Genomic DNA, 23156 nt, shown 5'->3' with positions numbered 1-23156 from the left:
GGCGGGACAGGACAGGGCGGGGCCGGCGCAGGGTGCTGGCTGCTGGCCCGCGGGTCCCCGCGCCTGGCCCGCTCGAGGCCGCGTGGGAGCAGCCGGGCTCAACGGCGCGGCCGCCCGGCGGTCATGGCCACGCATGGGAAGCTACGCCGAGAGCGAGGGCCGCAGGCTGACTATGAGGCGCAGGTCAAAGGTGAGAGGGCACTGGGTGCTCCTGGCCCGTTTCCCCGCGGAGACCCCAAAGGTCGTGGGAGACCCTGCAATGTGCTGGCTGCTGGCCCGGGGCTCGCGGCCTACCCCCAGCAACCTCCGGAGCGGGCTGAGGGAGGGAACCCGAGCCCCCTGCCCGCCTCCTCACGCCCCTTCGGCCTCAACCGCCACTGGTCCCACTTCCTTCCTCCTTCCCTCCATTCCTGTCCTGGTAGCTCTGCTCTCCTAGGTTCTCCCTGCCCCTCAGGAGCCCGAGGAGGAAAGGGGGGCACCTGGTTTCCCTCAAAAAGTGGCATTCTAGCCACCAGAAAGTGGAACACCTTGACTTTGCTGAAGGGGGCTGGGTAAGGGGGTCTGGGGGCTTCAATGGGTGGATTAGTGATGATTTTACCCTAAGACCACTCCAGTCCTGTAGCCCAGTCCCGGTTGCCCTTCTTTGGGCCCTGCGGTGGTTCCGAGTTGAAGGCCACTCTGGGTCCAGCTGGCACAGCGAATGGAGGACTGCAGAGCAGACCTCTTTGGGTTCTGATAAACACTCTGTGCAAATCGCATGCAAATGAGTCTTGCAAACTTAGTCGACAGCTTGTCTCCGGGTCTTATTCAGGGTGTGGTGGCTCTCGCAAAGGGAAGAAAGCCACATCCAAGCACCAGCAGTTTCCTGGTGTCTCAATCTCTCGATTTTACTGATGAAGGAGACGCAGCTCAGAGTGTGCTCATGGTCACACAGCACCATAGGTCCTAGGAGGTGTAAGAAAATGAACCTCGAATGTCCTTCCAGTCCAGAGGTGGAGAGTCCAATGTAATTCTGCGATACAAACAATTTGCACTAAAGTGTGCACGAGTCCTTCCTGTCTGGTAAAGGTGGGCTGCTGTCCAGACCCAGCTTGATGTGACTGAGCATGGCGAGCCAGCTCTCCAGGCCTTGCTGCATCATCCCTCAGATGGAGAGAGCAATCCCAGCCTGTATCCCCCAAACGTCATGAAGCTGAAGGACTTTGGAAACCCTTCAGTCGGCAGATATGTGTCAGTTCACTCACACCAAAAAGATTGGGCTTTGAGCAAAGCTGTCTTTAGATGTTCGTCACCTGCTGTGGGCGTCTAATGACTTGAGCTTCTGTTTCCCATCTCCTCCGCTCTCCAGCCCCCGCCAAAGAAACTTCCTACTATGCTACAAAAAGAGGATCAGTATCTCAACACCCGAAATTCTGAAAGGTCAGCACAGTCATGGTTTGGGAGGCTGTCTTTTCTGCTTCGCTTGTCAGCAGAAGTGAGACTGAATGCCTCGCTCACAGGAAATGTTGTTGGGGCCCAGTCCTGGCTCTGCAATGCAAGCAGACATGGATTCCATCCTTTTGACAGATGTTTTGTATGCGTCGGTTCTCTGCCAGGCCCTGAAGATACAGCGAGGAGCGCACGAGAAGCCATCCTTGCTCTCATATGGCTCACAGTGGAGGAGACATATAGTAAACAACTTATCACACAACTTGTTTCAATTATGATGAAAACCACTGTAAAAGAAAAGCGCAGATGTCCAGAAAGGAGATGGGAAGAGGGCCAGCCTAGTTTATGGGGAAGTCGGGAAGGGTTCCCTGATGAGTACACCTCAGCTAAGATCTGAGAGCGGATGCTGCTGTGGCCTAGAGCCTGGGGATTTAGGTAGGTGCCAGCTGTGCTCAGACCCTGCCGACTCTTGTCTGCTTGACACCAGGTCTGCTGGATCTCAGCCAAGGCTTGGTTGCACTGAAGAAGAAATGAACATTTTGGTGTGCTGGCCCGGCGAGCACTACTCACTTATGATAGGTCCCCAGGGAACTATTGTTCCAGGAGGGTGAGCAGATGCCAGTGGACAGCGGGGCAAGCCAGGACATCTCAGTTCTTTCTTGGAATCAAATGAAATTGACTTTTATCCGAAAAAATGTTACCATGATTCAGTGAATAGTCTCATGATTCCAAGTGGCTGAGAGCCCACTCCAGGCGGCCTATGGAGTTGAGTCGGCCCCTGGGGCCAGGCCTCAGACAGTGTAAGGAAACGGCGTTGGTTTCACCATCAGGAAGCAGTCCCGCCCACCCAGGCTTCCATTAACCCAGCTTGACTCTTAGGTGGAAAGAGAGTGCTCCCATTCAGTGTTTGCAGTGAAAGCATAGGCTTGGTGGCCCCCAGGCCTATCACTGAGCTAGTCCCAGCGGTGGAGTGGGGGGAAGGGGCCACAGCTGGGGTACCTGGAGCCAGGGAGACAGACCCAGGGGTTGAGAGTAGGAAAGGGACCTTCTCCAATGGCAAATCAGAGGAGGAGATGGGAGTGCTGGGCAAGCAGGACCCATGGAGGCTGCCGCAGGCTCCACAGACCCCCCTGGGATGGCACTGATGGGACAGAAATCCCAAGTGTACCAGTACTGAGTCCTTACCCACAGCCACCCTGGGTCCTGCCACTTCCTGCCTCCTCTAATTCTGGCTCTTGGTCGAAACCCCCAATTTTCTATTGCCTAGATGGGTGCAGTAGTGGCCACTGGGGCTGGGCACTTTTCCTTTGTCACCTGACCCCTGCCCAGGCTCTGAGGGCCCAAGTGGGCCCTGAGAGCAAAGCAGGACCCTATGGCTCCACTGCTGTGGCTGCCCTCTCCCTTGCCGTCTTCTCCCTGCCGCCCCTCACCGGCACGGCTCTCTTCAGCCATGCTGCCTGCAACAGCCTTCACAGTGCCGTCTGTCTGAACATTCTTCCCCTGGATGTCTCCACGGCCCCTCTGTCACTTCCTTCAGCTCTGTGTTCCAAAGCTGCTTGTTCCTGACCACCTTCCTCTAAAAGAACCCCTCCCTGCTGCCACCTCCTGCTCTGCGTTGTCACCCCTTGTTCCCCTGCTGTTCCCCCCACCCACACTGTTCCTATCCCTGCTCCAGGAGGGCAGGAAGTGTGTCTCTGAGTCTAGACCCACTGGGTGTATAATCAACATTCTGCTGAATGAAGACATCAGTTAATGCCCCTTCCCCACCCCCGGCATCTGGACAGCTGTTAGTACAGGGGTGACCCACTTGCCAGAAGCCAAGATACAGGGCTTCTGTCCCTGGGATGCCCAGGGCTTGCCAATGGCTTACTTAAGCTCGTCATTCTCATTGAGGTGGTTCTTTGATTTGGGTCTCTGTGGAGAAAGTGGCATTGCCAAATCAAGCCAGTGATAAGATGTCACAAGCCAGCAGTGTGGGGACCCTGGGTGTGGCTCTCTGCTGAGAGTGTTGGGGGTGCCCTGGAGTTGGGTCATCAGGAGTCGGTACTGGGAACAGAAATCAGCCCCATTGCCTCAGTCCTGTCACTGGTCAGCCCCCACCGGCCGGCCTGGCCCTTGCAGTGGGGCCGCCCTTTCTCCTGGGGGCCGAGGGCTGGGTTTCCAGTTCCCGAGGCCGCAACTTCACAGCAAGTTTGGCAAGAATGCCGTGGCCGCCCCAGCCCTGTGCAGCCCTGTGCAGCCCCATGCGTCCCTGTGTTTATCGAAGAGGCTGCCCTTCCTGGAGTCCTGGGCACCTCAGGGACCGCAAATGGCAGGGGAAGTTACTGGGGGCTTTCTGGGAAGCAGGGAATCATGGGAAGGCCACGTGACTGATGCCTGGCCGGGATGGGCCCCACTCCGTCTTAGCCCTGGCCCATGGTCCCGTGAATGGCCTTTCTGTTCCTTGGGCCCTAGCCCACCTGGCTGGTTCCCCTTAGCTTCCGCTCGGAGGTCCATTTCCTCAGGCCTGCCCGGAGCCCAGCTGGACTGCTGAGCCCGGTACTGGCCCCTCTCCCCCCGGGGCCAGCATCACCTCCCCGGACTCAGGGGCCCCACAGCCCCAGCCTGAGCTGCCCTCCCACCCTGCAGAGATGCGCTGGCAACTGGGTGAGCAACTGCGCTGCCTGGAGCTGCAGGGCGAACTGCGACGGGAGCTGCTGCAGGAGCTGGCTGAGTTCATGCGGCGCCGCGCCGAGGTTGAGCTTGAGTACTCCCGGGGCCTCGACAAGCTGGTAGAGCGATTCTCCGGCCGTGGAGGCCGCCTCGGGGGCAGCAGTCGGGAGCACCAGAGCTTCCGGTGGGTCCTGGGGCCAGGCAGCTGGGATGGCCAAGGTGGGGGGAGGGGAGGCCTGACGCCCACTCCTGGTCGGTCTGAGCCCCGATCTCCACCCCCCCACCCCCAGGAAGGAGCCGTCCCTGCTGTCGCCCTTGCACTGCTGGGCTGTGTTGTTGCAGCAGACTCGGCAGCAGAGCCGGGAAAGCACAGCTCTCAGCGAGGTGCTGGGCGGGCCCCTGGCCCAGCGCCTGAGCTACATTGCCGAGGATGTGGGGCGCCTGGTCAAGAAGGCAAGACCCCTGCCCTGGGCCCGGGAGGCGGGCAGACCCCAGGATCCAGCGAGGGCAGCCCGTGGATGCTCAAAGCCCAAGTGTCAGGAACGGGAAGGCCCTGGAGGCCAGGGGGAGCTGGTGGGAGCCTGGAGTGCTGAGCTGAGGGCTGGCGGGATGGATGTGGGTGTTGCCCTGGGGCAGGGTGGCACTCAGCTCGCCTCCTCCCCAGAGTAAGGATCTGGAGCAACAGCTGCAAGAGGAGCTCCTGGAGGTGGTGTCAGAGCTTCAGATGGTGAGAGCCTGCGATTACAGGGAGGCCGTCACCTCACCTCTCCCGGGGCCAGGCTCAGGGAGAAGGATCAGGTGCCTGGGAGAGACCTGGGTTTCGGGGATCGTAAGCCGGGCCCTTTCTCCCTGCCCTGGGTGCTGAGTGCTTGGGCCAAGTGCTCAAGGCCCAAGTCCCAGATGGGCTGGGAGGAGGACGGGGCGGGCTGCCTGTGGCCACGGCCTTGAGCAGGCCTGCCTGGCCTCGGGCCTCCCTGCAGGCCAAGAAGACCTATCAGGTCTACCACACGGAGAGCCTGAGTGCTGAGGCCAAACTCCGTGAAGCCGAGCGGCAGGAGGAGAAGCGGGCAGGCCGAAGTGCCACTGCCACCACCACCAGCACCGAGTCTGGGCCCCTCCGCAAAGGCTCTGTCAAGAAGGGAGGGCGGCTGGTGGAGAAGGTGGGCCTGGGGGGCACCTGTCTGTGTCCAAAGGCTCTGGCTTTGTCCTTTGTCCTTTCACGTCCTCAACCCTCACTGGGCCCTGCAGGGAGGTGGTGTGTGCATCAGGAAAGCAGGGCTGGCTCTTGGGGTGGGGGGCTCCCCAGGCTCGGTTGGTAGACACAGGGGGCAGGAGAACGGCCTCTAGGTCCAGGACAGCCCACATGCTCCCCTCCGTGCAAACCCAGCTGGCAAAAGAGCTATCCCAAGCCTGGGGGTCCTACCTCCCACCCATCCTCGCCTCATACGGTGCTGGGAGATCTTAGAGGAGTGAGGGGACACGTTGGATGGGGGGCCGAGTGATCAGCAGGGAGGACGCATGTTCTAGGTGGTCCCCGAAGGAAGGATGGGGAAGTGGAGGCTGGCAGGGTTTAGGAATAAAGAATCTTTCAACTTCTGGGCTACATAGTTTGAGGAGCCCAGTGGGATAGTGGGGGAGCTGTCCAAATGGGGAAGGGAGGGGTGGGGAGTGTGTGTCGAGGGTGGTGGATACACAGGAGGCAGGGCTGGGGTATTCGGCCATGTGGATGACCCGGGGGCTCATGTGATCCTGAGCAGCGTCACGCCAAGTTCTTGGAGCACAAACTCAAGTGTACAAAGGCTCGCAATGAGTACCTGCTAAGCCTGGCCAGCGTCAACGCCGCCGTCAGCAACTACTACCTGCGAGACGTCATGGACCTGATGGATGTGAGTGTGGGGTGTGGGGAGGGGTCCGGAGGGGTCCGGGCGCCCGTGCCCTGAGCCCTCCCAAGCCGTGTCCTCGCTTGTTCCCCAGTGTTGTGACACAGGATTCCACCTGGCCCTGGGCCAAGTGCTCCGGAGCTACACGGCTGCGGAGAGCCGCATCCAAGCCTCCCAGATGCAGGGCCTGGGCAGCCTGGAGGAGGCCGTGGATGCCCTGGATCCCATAGGTGACAAGGCCAAGGTGCTGGAGGTGCACGCTATCGCCTTCTGTCCCCCGCTGCGTTTCGACTACCAGCCCCACGAGGGGGATGAGGTGAGGGTCTCTGCCCAGCCTTCAGGAAAATGGCTTTGTGTTCTGATCTTCACTGTGATGGTAGCTGAGTGGAATGGATTTCCTTCCCTTTGCTGAGACCTCAAACCTCTTGAATGCCACTTACTTCTCAGACCCTTGTGCAGTGGCCTCAAGGCAAATGGGGTTCTGGAGTTTCTGCACTTGCATTGAAGCAAGCAGACCTCCCCAACCCACTTCTGTGGTACAACTAGTGAACACAACATCCCCCACAAGGGCAAACATAGCCAGCATGGCAGCAATTTTGAGGCCGGCTTGTTGGTGGTAGACAGCTGCCCGTATACTGTTCTTTTGGTGGTTCTGTGTGCTTTAGACATTTCACAATGCAAACTTGGGAGGGAAAGAAACCATACAAACACTAGCATATAACTAGGCATCTTCTTTTTTGGCCACACCATGTGGCATGGGGGACCCTAGTTCCCTAACCAGGAATAGAACCTGTGCCCCCTGCAGTGGACCTCCAGGGAATTCCTCACTAGGGCACCTTTTTATGCATCTCTGAGCTGTACTCTCCTTTACCAGTTTATCCTCATGAGCGTGGACTGGGATTACACTGGATTGTAATGTACACTGGGGTTCCACTGACCTTTTTCTTTTTTTTTTGCTTATTTCATTTGTATTTTGACCGAAGTCATATCTGATAAAGTCAAATGTTACTCAAGGCATTCAAGGGCACACCTCCCTTCTCTGACCCACCCTTCCTGTTCCTGATTCCCACTCCCCAGATGCAGCCACTTCCCAGTCTTCTAGCTGCTGCTGCTGCTGCAGACAATGCATCAGGTGCTGCTTGTGCTTTGCAGCTTGTCAGAGGCCCTACAATCCCCTTCCGTGGACGATTAAGGCTCCACCCCACATCACCACCGTCTGTCTCCACCATATCAGGCAATCTTTTCTCTTCAGAGCCCTGCTGTGGAGCCATGCAGTCTGAGCTTGTAGGCCTTGATTGACTTCTAGGCCAGCACAGTCCAGGACCTTTCTTTCCCCATTGTCCTGAGCATCCCTGCATTAGACCCTCTGCATCCCAGATCACGTGTCTTCCTCTGTTTTGTTTTATTACCTTGTTTTCACAGACATCTTCCTACATACTTTCCTGACTTAGACTGTCTGAAAAAAAATGCCTGTATTCTGTTCTTGAAATTGGTTGGTAGTTTACCTGGGTGTAGAAGTCAAGGTTGAAAAGCATTTTCTTTTTGGAATGTTCAAAGTATCCCTCCAAGCTTTCAGTAGTATTGTGGGTGAGAAGTTCAGCTGCCGTTCTGATTTCTGCACTGTTGTCTGTCACCTGTAATTTTTCTCGTTGAAGCTTTTAGGATAGTCCCTTTCCCTCATGTACAATTTTATAATGATATGCCTTGGGGATCCTTTTGCCTTCATGATGCTGGGCCACCTGTGGGCTTTGTCAGTACAGAAACTTAAGTCGTAAGGTTTTGAGCTCATATTGTTCCTTTGGTAATTTCCGTCCATTAATTTTCTTTGTGCTTGCTTTCAAGAATTCTTGTAATTAGATATTGAACTTCATGGGTTGTCTAATTTCGTTATCTTTTATCTTTCCTATTTCTCATCACTACAACTTTTATGTTTATTAATACTATATAGGTGTATTTAAAATGTTTATTTGGCTGCATTGTGTCTTTAGTTGTGGCATGAAAGAGCTTTCTCTACTTGTGGCATGTGGACTCCAGAGCTCGAGGACTCAGCACTGCATACATGTGAGATCTTAGTTCTCAGACCAAGGATTGAACCCAAATCTTCTGCATTGGAAGGCAGATTCTTAACCACTGGGCCACTAGGGAAGTCCCATCACTATACCTTTTAATTCTGTTCTCTTAGAGACTTTTTTGACTTATCTCTGCCCACCCCTTTTTAATTTTTCTTAAAAATTTACTTTCATAAGTTTTTTTAAACAGTTTTGGTTTGTTTTACATGTTCTTATTTAAAATAGCCCTTTGTTCTTATTTCATGGATACAGTATATTCTCAAATTTTTCTGAAATGTTTATCATTTTTCTTGATATTCCCATGTCCCCTACATTTTTTCTGTTTTCTTGCATTGATCTCTGTCTTCCACTTAATTTTTTTAGATTTTTTTTTTTGTGGACCATTTTTAAAGTCTTCATGGAATTTGTTAGAGTATTGCTTCTGTTTTGTATTTTGTTTGTTGGCCTTGAGGCATGTGGGATCTTAGCCCCCTGACGAGGGATCAAACCTGCATTCTGTGCATTGGAAGGCAAAGTCTTAATCACTGGACCACCAGGGACGTCCCTATGTCTTCTACTTTAGAGCTGTCCCTCAAATTGCTGCCAGTTCTTGGCTGTCAGTTCCTATTCCCGAGGAGGCACTGAGAGATAGATTAGGTATTTGGTATGTGTGAGAAGAGCTTGTCAACAGTGGTTTTCCCCACAGGGTGGCTGGGTAGGGACTTGGAATGTTCTGTGATGCTCGCTTTCAGCACGGGGAACTGGAGGTGTCTCAGCTGCTGGAAAGAACTTCAAGGACTTGGGGGAGGGGCTCGGCTCTCACTTGGATGCTGTCAGGAGGCAGGGGTGACTCTGATTCTGTGTTTTGATAAATCTTCTCAAGAAGACAGGGCGGAGGTGGGTAGAAAGAGGCTAGAGCAGTCATTAGCGAGGAGGGAAACGCCCGGCACTCTAGCCGGGCCAGCGGGAAGTTTGGTAATTTTTGTGGCTTGGACAAAGTTCTTGTTCTGGTCCGTGCTCGGATGTGCTGATGAGGTGATCTTGTTTTTATCTTCAGCCGCCATGGCCAGAGAGTGGCTTTGTGTGATGCTGATGCTCTGTGACGTTCCTTATGTCTGACAGGTCCACGCCGAGGCACAGATGGTGGTGGCTGCTGTGCCTGCTCATCAGGACTAGTCTCTGATTTATCCTTTCCAAAGAGTCAGTTTCTCATGATCTGCCCATTATGTGGGCTTGAGGGGGGTGGGTCTTCTCACGTCAGCGTTTCCTAGAGCCTGGATAGAAATATTTCATTGCTGCTAAGTAGCTTCAGTCATGTACGACTCTGTGCAACCCCAAAGACGGCAGACCATCAGGCTCCCCCGTCCCTGGGGTTCTCCAGGCAAGAACACTGGAGTGGGTTGCCATTTCCTTCTCCAATGCATGAAAGTGAAAAGTGAAAGTGAAGTCGCTCAGTCGTGTCTGATTCTTAGTGACCCCATGGACTGTAGGCCACCAGGCTCCTCCATCCATGGGATTTTCCAGGCAAGAGCACCAGAGTGGGGTGCCATTGCCTTCTCCGTGACTGCTCTAGGCACCTCATATAAGTAGTCTTATACTTTTTGTCCTGTTTTTTTTTTTTTTTTTACAAAAGGCTTATTTCACTGATTATAATGTCCTCAGGGTTCACCCATGTTGAAACATGTATGAGAATTTCCTCCCTTTTTACTGCTGAATAATATTCTACATAGAGACACCACCCTTTGCGTATTCACCCATCAGCTGCTGGACACTTGGGGTGCTTCCACCTTTGGGCTATTATGAGTAGCACTGCAAGTACATCCATGCATGAGTCTCAGTGCTCATGAGTGTACACTGCCTTCCTCTCAGAAGGGGTCCTTGCTTCAGATCTGGCTGGACCAGGTGTCAAGGCTGGTGACCCTCTGCAGTAGCCCCTGAGGCAGTGAAAATCAGCCCCAGAAACCTCTGCACCTGCTGCACAGCCCACCCCGGTGTCTCAGGTGCAGCCCTAACTGCCCCCCTACCCAATGCTGCACCCTGCAGGTTGCTGAGATCCAGGTTGAGATGGAGCTGCGGGATGAGATTCTACCCAGAGCCCAGAATATCCAGAGCCGCCTGGACCGCCAGACCATCGAGACAGAGGAGGTACGGGGTGGCCTAGACACACGGAGCCAGATGGTTGTGATCTCCTTTTCCCCTTCCTTCTGACTCGACCTCCTTGTTCTTTGTCTCTCCCCCATTTCTTCCTGCCTGGGTGCCATCTCCTCCCAAGGTGAATAAGACGCTGAAGGCCACACTGCAGGCCCTGCTGGAGGTGGTGGCGTCAGAAGACAGTGACATGCTCGACTCCTTCCAGGCCAGCCTGTCCACCGAGTCCCTCAAGTCCACCAGCTCGGACCCGGGGGCTCGGCAGGCTGGCCGGCGGCGGGGCCAGCAGCAGGAGACTGAGACCTTCTACATCACGGTGGGGAGGTGGTGCTGGACCAGGAGGGCGGGTGGGGTGGTGGGGGCCAGGGAGGGCAGGGCTAGGACTAAAGCCCTGGGCTCTTCCGGGGGCTTGGCAGAAACTCCAGGAGTACCTGAGTGGACGGAGTATCCTTGCCAAGCTGCAGGCCAAGCATGAGAAACTGCAGGACGCCATCCAGCGAGGTGGGCCCCCTGCCTCGCCACCCCCAGGGCCTGGAGCAGCCCAGCCATGGTGTGGCTCTCCTCCTGCAGCCTCTCCCTGGCCAGAGAGGGTGCTGGGCACACAGGAAGGAAGCCAGCCAGGGTCTCAGCCCCCATCCTGCTCTTTGTCCTGAGGCTGCCCTTACCTGTAGGCTGCCCTGTTCCTCTGCCACGCGCCGAGAAACCTCCTGGCCCAAGAGGCACACCAACCCTTTCTCCTTCCCAGGTGACAAGGAAGACCGGGAGGTGACTTGGTGAGTCCTTCGAGAGGGACCAGTTTGTCCTGAGGACCCATGGTATCCCCACCTCCCCTCTGCTTGTTCCTCGGTGGCCTTAGTTTCCTACTTATTTTGCCCAGAGGGTTCTGGAATAACTTGCGAGCCCCAGCATCCAGTTGGGCTGGGCTGGGGGGTCCAGGCAGCCTAGTGTCCAGGCCTGCTCCCCTCAGAGGCAGCTCCTGTTCACCGCGACAGGACCCAGTACACACAGAGAAAACTCCAGAAGAGCCGTGCCCCCCGCCCCAGCTCCCAGTATAACCAGAAACTCTTCGGGGGAGACATGGAGAAGTTTATCCAGGTACTTGCCTTACCCTTCAACTGAGTGCAGGCCCCTTCCTGCTTCAGCCGTGCCTCCAGCCCTGGGGCCCCTGTGAACCCAAACGAGTTACCACGAGCTGAGGACTTACCAGGAGCACGGATACCCGCAGGCCCCACTTCTGGGATGCTTGCTAGGGAGGGAAGTCAGGAAAGCACCAGAGATCAGAAAAGGAGAAATGACACTATTGTTTGGGATGATGTGATTCAGTCTCTCACTGTTCAGAAGAATCAGCAGGTTATTTAAGTGAACAAACCCGAGGTTCATGATATTGCTTGATTTGAGGTCAGCAGAGAGAGTTGGGTGGCATTTCCACTCCATAGCAGGAAACAGATAAAATGTCAGGCACGGCACCAGGGATCAGACACCCCCTCCCCACTGGGCATACATCTCCCTAGCCTTGTTTCTGACTACAGAATGCATTAAGACAAAATGAAAATGAGTGAGTGGCAGGGTGTGCCGTGCCATACCCACCGTGGAGGGCACTCTCTCTGTCCTTGTCCGCAGAGCTCAGGCCAGCCCGTGCCCCTGGTGGTGGAGAGCTGTGTCCGCTTCATTAACCTCAATGGTGAGTGAGATCTGGGGCCTCCCGCCTCTGGCCTGCCTGGCCCCTCGCAAGATTGGAGGAGCGGGGGCGGGGAGGAGGTTTGGTGCCCACCAGTTTTCCATCCTCCCACAGGCCTGCAGCATGAGGGCATCTTCCGGGTGTCGGGCGCCCAGCCCCAGATCTCGGAGATCCGTGATGCTTTTGAGAGAGGTGGGGACTGGTGAGGTGTGGCGGAGGGTGGGGAGGCTGGGAGAGCCGGTGTCACAGGCCTCTCTCCTCGCCCCCTCCCAGGAGAGGACCCGCTGGTGGAGGGCTGCACTGCCCATGACCTGGACTCGGTGGCGGGCGTGCTGAAACTCTACTTCCGGAGCTTGCAGCCCCCCATATTCCCACCAGACCTGTTTGGAGAGCTGCTGGCTTCTGCAGGTGAGCCAGGGGCCTGGGGGTGGGGTGGGGGTGGGGGGCTCCCCACTCCCTAGTGGCCACCTTGCCCGGGCTCATGGCTTCTCCCTGGGGTGATGGCCTTGTCTGCAGAGCTGGAGGCTGTGGCCGAGCGGGTGGAGCACGTGGCTGGCCTCCTGGCCCGGCTGCCCGGACCCGTGCTGGTGGTCTTGCGGTACCTCTTCACCTTCCTCAACCAGTGAGTGCTTCTGGGGAATGGGGGGGAGCGCGGGCATCCCAGGTTGGGGTGCGGTGATGCCGAGCCGGGAGCTCCGTGCCTATGACCTGTCTGTACCCCCAGCCTGGCCCAGTACAGTGATGAGAACATGATGGACCCCTACAACCTGGCCGTGTGCTTTGGGCCGACGCTGCTGCCCGTCCCTGCTGGGCAGGACCCAGTGGCTTTGCAAGGCCGTGTCAACCAGCTGGTGCAGACCCTCATCATCCAGCCTGGACGGGTCTTCCCGGCCCCGGCCCAGCTGCCCGGCCCCGTCTATGAGAAGTGCATGGCACCACCTTCTGCCAGCTGCTTGGGGTAGGCTCTTGGTGCCGCCAGGAGAGAGAGACTGGCTGCAGGGGGCACCCTGAGGATGCTCAGCCACCTCACTCTTCTCTGGACTACAGGGATGCCCAGTTGGAGGGCCCGACGGGGGACAACGAGTTGGAGCTGGAGCCGGGGACCTCAGCCCAGGAGGAGGGTAGGGGTGGGGAAGGACAGCCCCATGGGGTCCCTGGCCAGGGCATCCACGCCACCCCGCCACCTCACTTGCATCTCTTCTCCTCCCCAGACCAGGAGGGTGTCGTGGAGGCCGTGGCTTGCTTTGCATACACAGGCCGCACGGCCCAGGAGCTGACCTTCCAGCGCGGGGACATCTTGCGGCTGCACGAGCGGGCCTCAGGCGACTGGTGGCGGGGCGAGCACGCGGGGGCACGGGGGCTCATCCCCCACAAGTATATCACTCTGCCTGCGGGGTGAGTTTGGAGGCTCTCCTTCCAGCCCCCCCCCACCCCCGGGCTTCCAGCCCCTCCCGCATGCCAAGTCCCAGGTTCCGCAGGCCCAGGCTGTGCCTTGCTGACCGCTGCTGGCCCGCACTGTGCCCTCTGCCCTGCAGACCCCAAACCCAGAGTAAGCATTCCAAGTGTCTTGTCTTTCCATCTCCAGAGCAGAGAAGCTCGCGGCGGGCCAGGGGCTGCTGGCCGCCGGGGACCTGCTGAGCAGCTCAGAGGGGCTCCCCATGGTGGAGCTCGTCCAGAGGTGAGCAGGAGCGGGGAAGACCCCTTCTGCGCCTTGCTTGCCCATCCCAGGCTGGAGGCAGGACGGCCAGGGACCAGCTTTGCTGTTTCTTTCCCTTTCCCATGCCCTGGGCTGGGAGAAGCCCCTGCCTGGGAGCGCGGGGCCTCCCAAGGGCCCCCTCTAGGCTCCCTGTCTGTGCCCTGCAGGCCAGAGCCGTGCACCCCACCCGAGATCCCTCTTGGTATCCCCGGGAGTCACTCCGGGTACCGACGGCCCTGCGTGGTCCCAGCATCCCCAGAACGACACGTGGAGGTGGATAAGGTGAGCGCTGGGGATAGTCATGTGGCAAGAGGGGTGCACTTCCCCAGGGGTGGGTTCTCTGCTTCCCCTTATGAGCCACTGTTCCTGCCTGAGGTTCAAGTCTGACCCTCCTGATCGCAGACACACTGGCCGAGCCCAGCCTAGAGAGGGGCAGGCCGGTAAGGGGGTGAGCTTGGTGGGGAGGGACTGGCCTGGAGGCAAGGTAGTGGGAGACCTGGGGGAGAGCACTCACACATTTAGGCCTCACGTTTGGTTCATGAGTGGGAAGCAGCACATGGGACAGGCTTCAAGGCTGGCATCTAGAGCCAGGCTAGGTGACAGGTGGTAACATGGCAGGCGCTTTGTGAGCCAGAGAAGATGAAAGGGGCAGATGGAAAAGCAGCTGAGGGAGGTGGTGAACTGGGGAGCCTGGCGGGGTCATGGTTCTTACAGGGGAGCAGAGAGCAGGTGCCAGATGGGGCCCTGGTGTGGGGTGCAGCCTGGGGAGACCCAGCTGCCTGCTGTGCCCACTGGCCCAAGCAAACCCCTTCGTGGGCTCCTGGTGGGCACTGCCAGAAGCCCTGGGGGACAATGTGAGCCTGGGGACAGAGAGTGAGAGAGCCCGCCATGTCCCAGGTGTGGCCTGGCGACCGGGCCTGGGCACTGGGGACAGAGGGGTTATCAGGGACACACATGTGTGGTGGCTGGGGGAGGATGGGCCAGGGCTGGGGGGCAGAGCATCCATGAGACCCCAGGGCAGGTGGTCGGTAGGCTGGGCCAGGTGGGCTGTGGGGGAGCCCTGGCCTGGGACGTCGGGGCACTTGAGAGGCTGAGGGCCCCCCAAGCCAGGGGGTGGTGGCTGTGATCTCTGCCAGGGAGAGAGTGGGGAGAGGATGGGTACCCAGGGCCCACCCTGAGGGGCTCCCATTTGAAGGCTGAGCTAATCACTGCAGTCCACAGAGGCAGTGGCTGAGGACTTTGTTTCAGGGGGCAGAGGAGTTCAGAGGATCAGCAGGCCTGACTCCTGGGTCAGGTCACTGTCCTGGGGGCAGGGGACCGACTGGGCAGGTGGGGCCCACTTGTGCCAACATCCTGCCTTTCTCTCCTCTCCGCCAGGCTGTGGCACAGACCATGGACTCTGTGTTTAAGGAGCTCTTGGGGAAGACTGCCCTCCGTCAGGGCCTCGGACCGGGCACCAACAACTCTTCGAGCCCCGGGCCTCGCAGCCCGAAGCCTCCAGGCTGTGGGCGCCTGGGCAAGAACAAAGGCTTCTCACGGGGCCCTGGTGCCCCAGCCTCACCCTCGACCTCCCATCCCCAGGGCCTAGACTCACCCTTCAAGTCCCACTGAAGGGCCCCCTCATCCTCTGTAGGCCCTGCCCCAGCCCAGGGCAAAACCGGCCAGGCACCCCCAACCCTTTGCTTCTCCTTGGCCCTGTCCAGCATACCTGCTCGTGACCCTCTGCAGAGAGGAGGAAGTGGCCGCTCCAGCTCACCCCTGCCTTCCCTGCTCTGGCTTGGGCCCCTCTGGGAGGCTGCCGCAGAGGAAGGCAGGGGCAGGCCCCTCCTGGCCCTGGGTGTGAGGGCTCATGGCTGATTGTCACCCTTGACAGCCAGTAGGTGGCGGGTGCCTTTGCTCAGCTGAGGGTGCCAGCCTGGTGGGGGTTGACAGGCATTGGCAACCATTCATAAAGTCCTGTGCATTGACTCCCAGATGCGAGCCGGTTCTCTGTCTGGCTGGGCGGGGGGGTGGTTGGAAGGTGGGTACAGGGTCAGCCTCTTGGCACCCCCAGCACTCGAGGGCGGGGCGCCCAGCTTCTGGGGCTTCTTGGCACAGGGCTGTGTGGCTTGGGGACCTGCATCTTGGAAGTCCTGTCTCCTGTGTGGTAGGTTCCAGATCCATGCACGTGTCTGTGGGTGTGGGAGGGGCCTGAGAATCTCTCTGCACTTCCCCCACATTTAATGCAATAAACATGCATGAATTTTTTAAAATACCATCCTTGTAGAAAAGGGGGACAAAAAGAAGCAAATATAGAAAAATATGGGAAACCTATTGAAAATGTGTTCCTTTCTCCAGTACCCCAGTATCCAAAGAGACTCACCAGGTGGAAAACGAGCCGGAGTTTTTATGAGGCAAGGTCAGAAGGAAAGGCCAAGGGGGACAAGACGGGGTGGGGGCAAGGATGGCCCCTGGCCCAACCGCCTTTTTTTGCCCCCTGGGCCCCCAGGACTTCCACTGGCTGGCTGCATGTCTCGGCCGGGCCCCCGTGGAGCCAGTTTGTAGGCGGTCAGCTGAGTTCCATGGAGCCTCTAGAAGGAAAGTAGCGCCCACCCCCACCCCTACCCCCGCTGCCACCCCGATTTCTCAGGAGGGGGTGTCCTTGGCCAAGAAGGAGCTGGCTGTGGCGCATGACTCTTCTTGGGGCCCCGGGCTGGGCGGGGCGCGCCTCCAAGTGCAGCAGAGCAGGCTTCGCAGCTCGGAGGAGATGCTGCTGCTGAAGGAGGCGTAGATCCAGGGGTTGGTACAGCTGTTGAGGCTGGCCAGCAGCATGAGCAACACGAAGGGAGGCCCTGTGTGGGGCGGGAATCGGGGCTGGGGCTGAGGGGGCCTCGAGGTCAGCGTACCTAGGCTCGAAGGCCATGCTGGCTGCGTTGGGGGGGTGGAGGGGGATGAAGGTGCACATGCACCAGGATTGGGTGGGCCCCGCAGCCCCAGCCATCGCCACGCACCTTCCCGTGGTGCCTCCGGGTCCCACGCGGCCCACAGCTGCACAAGGAAGAAGGGCGCCCAGCACAGCACGTACACTATGACGATCACCAGCGTCATCTTCACAGTCTTGGCCACGGCCGCCGACACCCGGGCTCCCTCGGCAGGGCTGCCCGGCCGGCACCCTCGGCGGGGCCCGCCGGCCCTCGGCACTGGTCCCGGCCCCAGGCTGGCATGAATCTCCCGGAAGATGAGCACCTGACAGGCAGCAATACCCAGGGCAGGAGCCACAAACACCATCAGGGCAATCCAGGTGACATAGGCGCGGAGGCCCCAGGGCTCGGCAAAGCGGGCCCAGCAGTCAAGGACCCCGCTACCATCCACGTCACGCTGGGCAAAGATGAAGAGCTGGGGCAGGCTGAAGAGCAGCGAGAAGGCCCAGGCCAGCAGCACCGGCCGGTTCCAATGAGTGCCACCCCCATGGCGGTGTGCCAGCATGGGGCGGCAGATGGCACGGTGGCGGTCCAGCGTCATGGCCAGGATCATGTAGGAGGAGGCATACATGCCCACCATCTGCAGGTACTTGACTGCCCGGCACAGGGCATCGGGCCCACGGAAGCGGTCAGTGGCGTCCCAGGCCAGCTGGGGCAGCACTTGGAACAGAGCTACAGCCAGGTCAGCCAGGCACAGGTGGCCGATGAAGACGTGCATCGGTGCCCAGCGGCCCCGCCGGCCCCGCCGCACCAGGGCCCCCAAAACCAGGCCGTTGCTCAGGGCCACGGCCACGAAGACGGTGGAGAGCAGGGCCAGCTCTGCCTGGGCTAGCAGCGGGTCCCGGGCAGTCAACAGCTCCCCTTCACTGCCGTTGCCTGCTGGGGTAGGTTGAGAGAGGTGCCAGGGCACAGCTGGGCAGAGGTGGGGGCAGAGGGCCAAGTCAGTGAGTCTATTCTGCCCGGGCACCAGGCCACTGTCAACCTGGGCCCTCTGTTTCCCTCCAGCCTCCTCCCTCCCGGTTCCTGGCCTTCCAGCACAACACATGTCGTCCAACACCCCCCACCCCCGCAACCACCTCAAACCTCATGTGGTGGGGAGGAAAGGGCAGCCCCAGGCCCAGGTGAACCAGAGGGCCGGCTCTTTCCAGTGAGGGAGGCGGGCTGAGTTGGGGGCACCGAGGGACAGGAAACTTACCTGAGGTGGTGGATGCCATGAACATGGCAGGGCATGCAGGAGTCCTGAGCGCCTGGGGGAGACGAGGTTGTGAGCTCAGCCTCCCACCCAAGGGGCCAGCCGTGCTGCACAGAGTCTCTGGATAAGGGTCCTTAGAGCCTTGGCCGGGGTGGTGGGGTGGGGGCCTGTGCCTGTGACTCTGTGTGTGTGTCTGTGAGACTGTGTGTGTGACTCGTGTGTGTATGAGAGAGACTGTGTGTGTGTGTGTGAGACTGTGTGTGTTTGACTGTGTGTGTGTGTGTTCATTCTCATGTCTGGGCCCTGGGGGGTACGTCTTAGCCTAATCGACGTTGGTGAGGTCTGGCCACTGAGGCAGACACGGACCTTGGCGCCCACGACCGGGCCGGGAAAGATGGCACCAGGGGTCATCAGACAGATGGACGAACTCAGCCTAAGACCCATCCAGGCAGCCCATGAGAAGCAAGGCAGACATACAGAACCCCCCCCACCTCCTGCCCTGACAGAGGCCCAGAGAGGGAACCGTTGGAGGGCTGGGGGCAGGGTAGGAGGGCTGCTACGTCCCCCTTACCTGGCTGGACTCCCGGGCTCCTGGGCAGCGGGGCGGCAGCAGGCGTAAAGGTGGCCCCAGAGCTCAGATCAGCTTTCCATGGGCGGCCCCGCCCCAGCCAGTCCTCTGGGAGTGACCAGCTCAGGAGGGGACTTCCTCCCCCACCTCCGCGAGCCTCCTGGCCTCTGGTACCGGGAAGTAGGCTCCTGGCCTCCTCTGCTTCCCTTCCTGGCCTGCCCAAGCCATCTCAGGTCCGTCCCTGGGGCCCCAGGCTGCCCCTGAGAAGGCCTGAGCCCTCCTGAGCTGGGCCTCGCTATCCCCCAATGCTCCCCCAACACCACCTTATGACAATGTCGGGTCTGCGGAGCTCTGGGCCATCCCCGAGTTCACTGTGTCTTATTTTCAAAGTGGGGTAGCTGCGACCAGAGACGCACTGGCTCAGTGCCACACAGCTTTCTCGTGGCAAAGCCTGACTCCCCTTTGCCGGGACAGGCTCCTCTGGCTCCTCTCCGAGCACCCGAGCACCCGAGGCTCCTACTAGGCAGAGGGAGGGCTTGTCCCCAGCCAGTGAAGGCCCCTCCCATCCTCAATTAGGCCTCCCGGAGATGAGGGCCGGAGATGATGGGTGAGAAGGTGGTGGAGTGAGGTCCTGCCAGCTCCCTCCCCTGAGGCTCTGGGGGAGGCCGGACACCCCACCCCCCTTCACAGCTACCTGTCTGTCTCTGTACCCCACATCCCATCTCCCCCTCCTTGCGCTTCCTCAGCCTCCAGAACCCCCTCCCCTCCAGCCCATTATTTCCCCCCCTCGACAGCCCTCTTGTGCCTGACCTCCCTCAGTCCAGGCTGGCCCAGCCCAGCCCCAGGAAGCGGCCTACACACCGCACGGAGCCTGACTCCAGGCTGACATTGGCCCTGTCTTCCTGTTTGTTCATCTTCCCTGTTGACCTGCGAGGTTAGAGACCAAAACCACCTCTCCCAGAACAGGCCCGGGTATAGCCCAGGCCAGGCCTCCTCCTGGCCGGACTCTGGCAGCACCAGTAGGGAGACATTAGGACGGGGGTCCACCTGACCTTACGCACCACACACAGCACACACCACATGCCACAAACACCACACACCCACACAGCACACACACTGCACACAGTACACAGCACATACCCACACACCACACACACACACACACCACACACACACATACCACACAAACCATACCCACACACATCCACACCACATACCCACACCACGCACCCACACACAGCACACAGGACACACAGCACACACCCACACATACCACACACCACACAAACCACACCCACACACATACACACTACATACCCACACCGCACACCCACACCATGCACCCACACACAGCACACAACACACACATTACACAGCAGCACACGCCCACACACAGCACACACCCACACCACACACCCACACACAGCATATCACACTCGCATCATGTTCAGTATTCATACAGCACACAGTACGCTCACACACTGCTTGTACACATGCTCCACCCCACACCCCCGCAATACACATGGGTATTTATAATGGTTTTTTCTATTTGGGAGTCGGTTGTAGAATACCAGCTCCGCATGTCTGAACACATCAGCCATACCTCCTAACAACAAGAGCATCCTCACTTTCTGCCTGTAACCACATGAGTGTTATTAACCCAGAAGCATAGAAAGAACTTTTCAGCTGCCATCTGGATCTACTAAAAAGGTAGAAAGTGGAGTTCCCAGGTAAGATTATAGAACAGATTTTTCAAAGGAAAACTGTAAGCCACTGGGAAAAACTCACATCACATCACATCACACTGACTCAATGGACATGAGTTTGAGCAAATCCCAGGAGACAGTGGAGGGTAGAGGAGCCTGGTGTGCTGCAGTCCCCGGGGTCACAGAGTCGGACACGACTTAGTGACTGAAACAACACACTACCACTCAGTGTGTCTTTCTTCTTGCCTTGTGTCCCTGTGTGCCTCATAGGACCCCAGTCCCCAGACTCCCCCATCGGCCTGGGAATCTGAGATACCTGCTTTGCCACTCCCCCACTGCGTGACTCTGGAAGGCTGTGACCAGCTCTCTGTGACTCAGCTTGCCCCTCTGTAAAATTGGAATCCAGTGACTGAAAGTTGAGCCCTGGATCTAGGATGGGCAGAGACCTGAGCCGGCTGGTGATGAAGTGCCAACCCCATCACCTCCTTATAGGGTTCTCTGCCCAGACCCAAACGGGGCCCCACAGGGCTGGATTCTGGCGGCAAGCTGGCGCAGGGCCGGGAACCATCTCTGCTCCCTGTGTTCCTTGTTTCCTGTTGTCAAGAGTCCAGGGAAAGTCACAGGGAAGGCCCCTCCCTGCGGCTTTCTCTGGGTTCCAAGAAGCAAGGGGAGGAATTTGTGTCTACACCAAGGCCAGGGTGTAAAGGGAAGCAAGTGCTGGGGACCTCTGGAAGGGACAGACAGACCCTGAGGCCAGTGGCTATGCCTGGAGAGAGACTCTGGCCTCCCCCAGCCCCTTGAGAGCCTGGGCTGAGTCCTGCTGCCTGCAGCAGAGACCTATGAGAGAGAGACACCCCAGGAGGGCCCTGCCCCAGCCACCAAGAAAGACTTAGCCATGGAGCTATGCTGATTAGCCTCAGGTGGCCTCAGGCATGGGGCAGAGCTGAACAGACACTCTCCCCACCCCCTCAAGCCCCTTCCCCAGCACAGCCCCCTCTGCCCTGCCCAGGACTGCATTTGCAGAAAGGTTCTATGTGTGGCCAAGGAGCATGCCCTGAGCTCCCCTGGCCCAGTGTCCGAGCAGAAGGCCACAGAAGGCTGTTCCCCAGGTACTGGGTGCCAGGGCAGAGGTCAGAGAGGAGGTCAGGAGGGGCAGGACCCAGATTCTGGGAAGTGCAGTCCTGTGCCAAGTGGTGTGCAGGCAGGCAACAGGTGATGGTGGTTGTTTTTCAGTTGCTCACTCATGTCCAACTCTTTGCGACCCCATGGACTGCAGCATGCCAGGCCTCCCTGTCCATCACCAATTCCCGGACCCTGCTTAAACTCATGTCCATCGAGTCAGTGATGCCATCCAACCATCTCATCCTCTGTCCTCCCCGTCTCCTCCTGCCTTCAACCTTTCCCAGCATCAGGGTCTTTTCCAGAGTTGACTCTTCGCATCAGGTGGCCAAAGTATTGGAGCTTCTGTATCAGTCCTTCTAATGAATATTCAGAACTGACTTCCTTTAGGATTGACTGGTTGGATCTCCTTGCAGTCAAGGGGACTGTCAAGAGTCTTCCCCAACACCACAGTTCAAAAGCATCCATTCTTTGGCACTCAGCTTTTTTTATGGTCCAACTCTTACTTCCATACATGACAATTGGAAAAACCATAGCTTTGGCTAGATACGCCTTTGCTGGTAAAGTGATGTCTCTGCTTTTTAATGTGCTGTCTAGGTTGGTCATAGCTTTTCTTCCAAGGTACAAGCGTCTTTTCATTTCATGGCTGCAGTTACCATGTGCAGTGATTTTGGAGCCCAGCAGGAATGGAGACCAAAGGCATTTCTCAGGCCTTGGGGAAGACCCTGGAAGGCTATTTTAGGCATGAGCAAGAAAGAGGAGCCAGTCCAGGACACAAGGAAAGAGTGACAAAAAGCCTGGAGAAAAACCAGGGGAGCAGAGGTTCCCAAGGTTGGGAGGGGAGACAGGTACCGTGAGGGAAGGAAAGACACGAGCCAAGCCGAGGGGAGGCCATATCTCAGGTCAATTGGAAAGAACGCACACCTCAAAAGTGAAGTATGTTTTATTCGGCAGACTTTTGGAGGACTGCATCGCAGCAGACCAGCCTCTCAGAAAGCTCTGAGGGACGGTCTCCAACAGGTAAGGGAGGAGCCAGGATGTATAGGAGTTTTTGCAACTAAAACCAGGTCATGGGAACATCAAAAGATTAGTGTCGGCTAAAGAAAGCTAGACAACTCAAGTGACTGCATCCAGTACTTTTCTGTGTGTGGCAAGATGCAGAGGTGCAGGTGACATTCTTTGTCCACATCAGACATGGAGAGAGGGCCTGTAACTGGGCATCCCCCCAGGAGCAGGTGTTGCAGACCGCAGCTCCTGCCTGGTGGTGGAAGGAATGCGTGATGTCCCAGTGAGTGAACCAGTATGACAGGGACCAAGCAGGGCCAGGAGGCAGGCTGAGGACACAGATGCCCTGAATCCAAACATGCACATGTGCTTTTGGGCAAGTGTGTGCTGGGACAATGGAAAGATAGGGTGACCACTCGCCTGAGGTCTGAATGAAAGTGAGCAGGGATCTTGAAAGTGAGACAAGCCCCGTTTGCCCACTGCGGGGAGGCCGGGCAATGGCACTTGATGGCTTAGGAGCCCTGCAGGCTCCGAGCTCTCTCCGGGTCCTGGATGAGTTTTCAAACATTAAGTCATGAAGTCTTCCCTGGTGGCTCAGGGGTAAAGAATTCACCTGCCCATTCAGGAGACACACGTTCCATCCCTGGTCCGGGAAAATCCCACATGCCTTAGAGCACTTAAGACTGTGCGCCACAACTAGTGATCCCGTGTTCTAAAACCTGTGCTCTGCAACAAGAAAAGCCACCATGATGAGAAGCCTGTGCACCCCAACTAGGGAAAAGCCTGTGCAACAATGAAGACCCAGCACAGCCATAAATACATAAATAAATACACATTTTTTAAATTAATTAAATAATCATTTTGGTCTCACCTCTGCTGGTGGGATCTTAGTTCCCTGACCAGGGATTGAACCTGCACCCTCGACATTGAAAGCACCGAGTCCTACCCGCTTGATGGCCAGGGAATTCCCCAGGAATGACTCTGTAAAATCAACTCTATTGAAGGATGATTAGCATACAGTAAAATTCATGACTTGTTTCACGAGATCTGACACATAATACAGTCGTGTAAGTGAA

At 57.8% G+C, this 23156-nt stretch overlaps 2 protein-coding genes across 6 annotated transcripts; one reads left to right on the top strand and one right to left on the bottom strand.

Annotated features, from left to right (window-relative positions):
• The first annotated feature begins 17 nt into the window (after window positions 1-17).
• ARHGAP4 (Rho GTPase activating protein 4) lies at window positions 18-15782 on the top strand. Of its 4 annotated transcripts, XM_070785187.1 has the most exons (23): window positions 34-190; window positions 1349-1419; window positions 4057-4264; window positions 4371-4533; window positions 4745-4807; window positions 5061-5240; window positions 5838-5966; window positions 6055-6276; window positions 10052-10153; window positions 10281-10472; window positions 10573-10657; window positions 10902-10929; window positions 11149-11251; window positions 11777-11837; window positions 11949-12026; window positions 12108-12242; window positions 12351-12456; window positions 12559-12792; window positions 12882-12955; window positions 13046-13229; window positions 13420-13512; window positions 13698-13812; window positions 14908-15782. In XM_070785187.1, exons 3-23 carry the CDS (start codon window positions 4059-4061, stop codon window positions 15139-15141), a joined length of 2787 nt encoding a protein of 928 aa, XP_070641288.1. In that variant the 5' UTR covers window positions 34-190; window positions 1349-1419; window positions 4057-4058; the 3' UTR covers window positions 15142-15782. The 4 variants fall into 4 exon arrangements, with proteins under 4 accessions (XP_070641290.1, XP_070641289.1, XP_070641287.1 ...); XM_070785186.1 differs by lacking the exon at window positions 1349-1419 and having other exon boundaries at window positions 21-190; XM_070785189.1 differs by lacking the exons at window positions 1349-1419; window positions 12882-12955 and having other exon boundaries at window positions 18-190; window positions 14908-15129.
• A 127-nt stretch (window positions 15783-15909) lies between these two features.
• AVPR2 (arginine vasopressin receptor 2) lies at window positions 15910-18368 on the bottom strand. 2 transcript variants are annotated; one of them, XM_070785191.1, is made up of 4 exons: window positions 18254-18368; window positions 17686-17737; window positions 16521-17402; window positions 15910-16361 (listed from the first exon to the last, which is right to left on the bottom strand). In XM_070785191.1, exons 2-4 carry the CDS (start codon window positions 17708-17710, stop codon window positions 16156-16158), a joined length of 1113 nt encoding a protein of 370 aa, XP_070641292.1. In that variant the 5' UTR covers window positions 17711-17737; window positions 18254-18368; the 3' UTR covers window positions 15910-16155. The 2 variants fall into 2 exon arrangements, with proteins under 2 accessions (XP_070641292.1, XP_070641291.1); XM_070785190.1 differs by lacking the exons at window positions 17686-17737; window positions 18254-18368 and having other exon boundaries at window positions 16521-17611.
• Between the last annotated feature and the right edge of the window lie 4788 nt (window positions 18369-23156).

The sequence above is a fragment of the Bos indicus genome, chromosome X (genome assembly GCF_029378745.1).
Source record: "Bos indicus isolate NIAB-ARS_2022 breed Sahiwal x Tharparkar chromosome X, NIAB-ARS_B.indTharparkar_mat_pri_1.0, whole genome shotgun sequence".
NCBI classification, from domain to species: Eukaryota; Metazoa; Chordata; class Mammalia; order Artiodactyla; family Bovidae; genus Bos; species Bos indicus.
The sequence above is the reverse complement of the archived record's forward strand: the minus strand, read 5'-3'. Positions and strand labels throughout refer to the sequence as shown.

Coding starts and splice junctions, on each gene's coding strand:
- ARHGAP4 (XM_070785186.1), top strand. CDS start 124: ATGGCCACGCATGGGAAGCTACGCCGAGAGCGAGGGCCGCAGGCTGAC. Junction 10,658..10,901: donor GCAGGACGCCATCCAGCGAG/GTGGGCCCCCTG, acceptor TCTCCTTCCCAG/GTGACAAGGAAGACCGGGAG. Junction 11,838..11,948: donor CCGCTTCATTAACCTCAATG/GTGAGTGAGATC, acceptor ATCCTCCCACAG/GCCTGCAGCATGAGGGCATC.
- AVPR2 (XM_070785190.1), bottom strand. CDS start 17,535: ATGTGTTGTGCTGGAAGGCCAGGAACCGGGAGGGAGGAGGCTGGAGGG. Junction 16,362..16,520: donor CCCGGAGGCACCACGGGAAG/GTGCGTGGCGAT, acceptor CGCCCCACACAG/GGCCTCCCTTCGTGTTGCTC.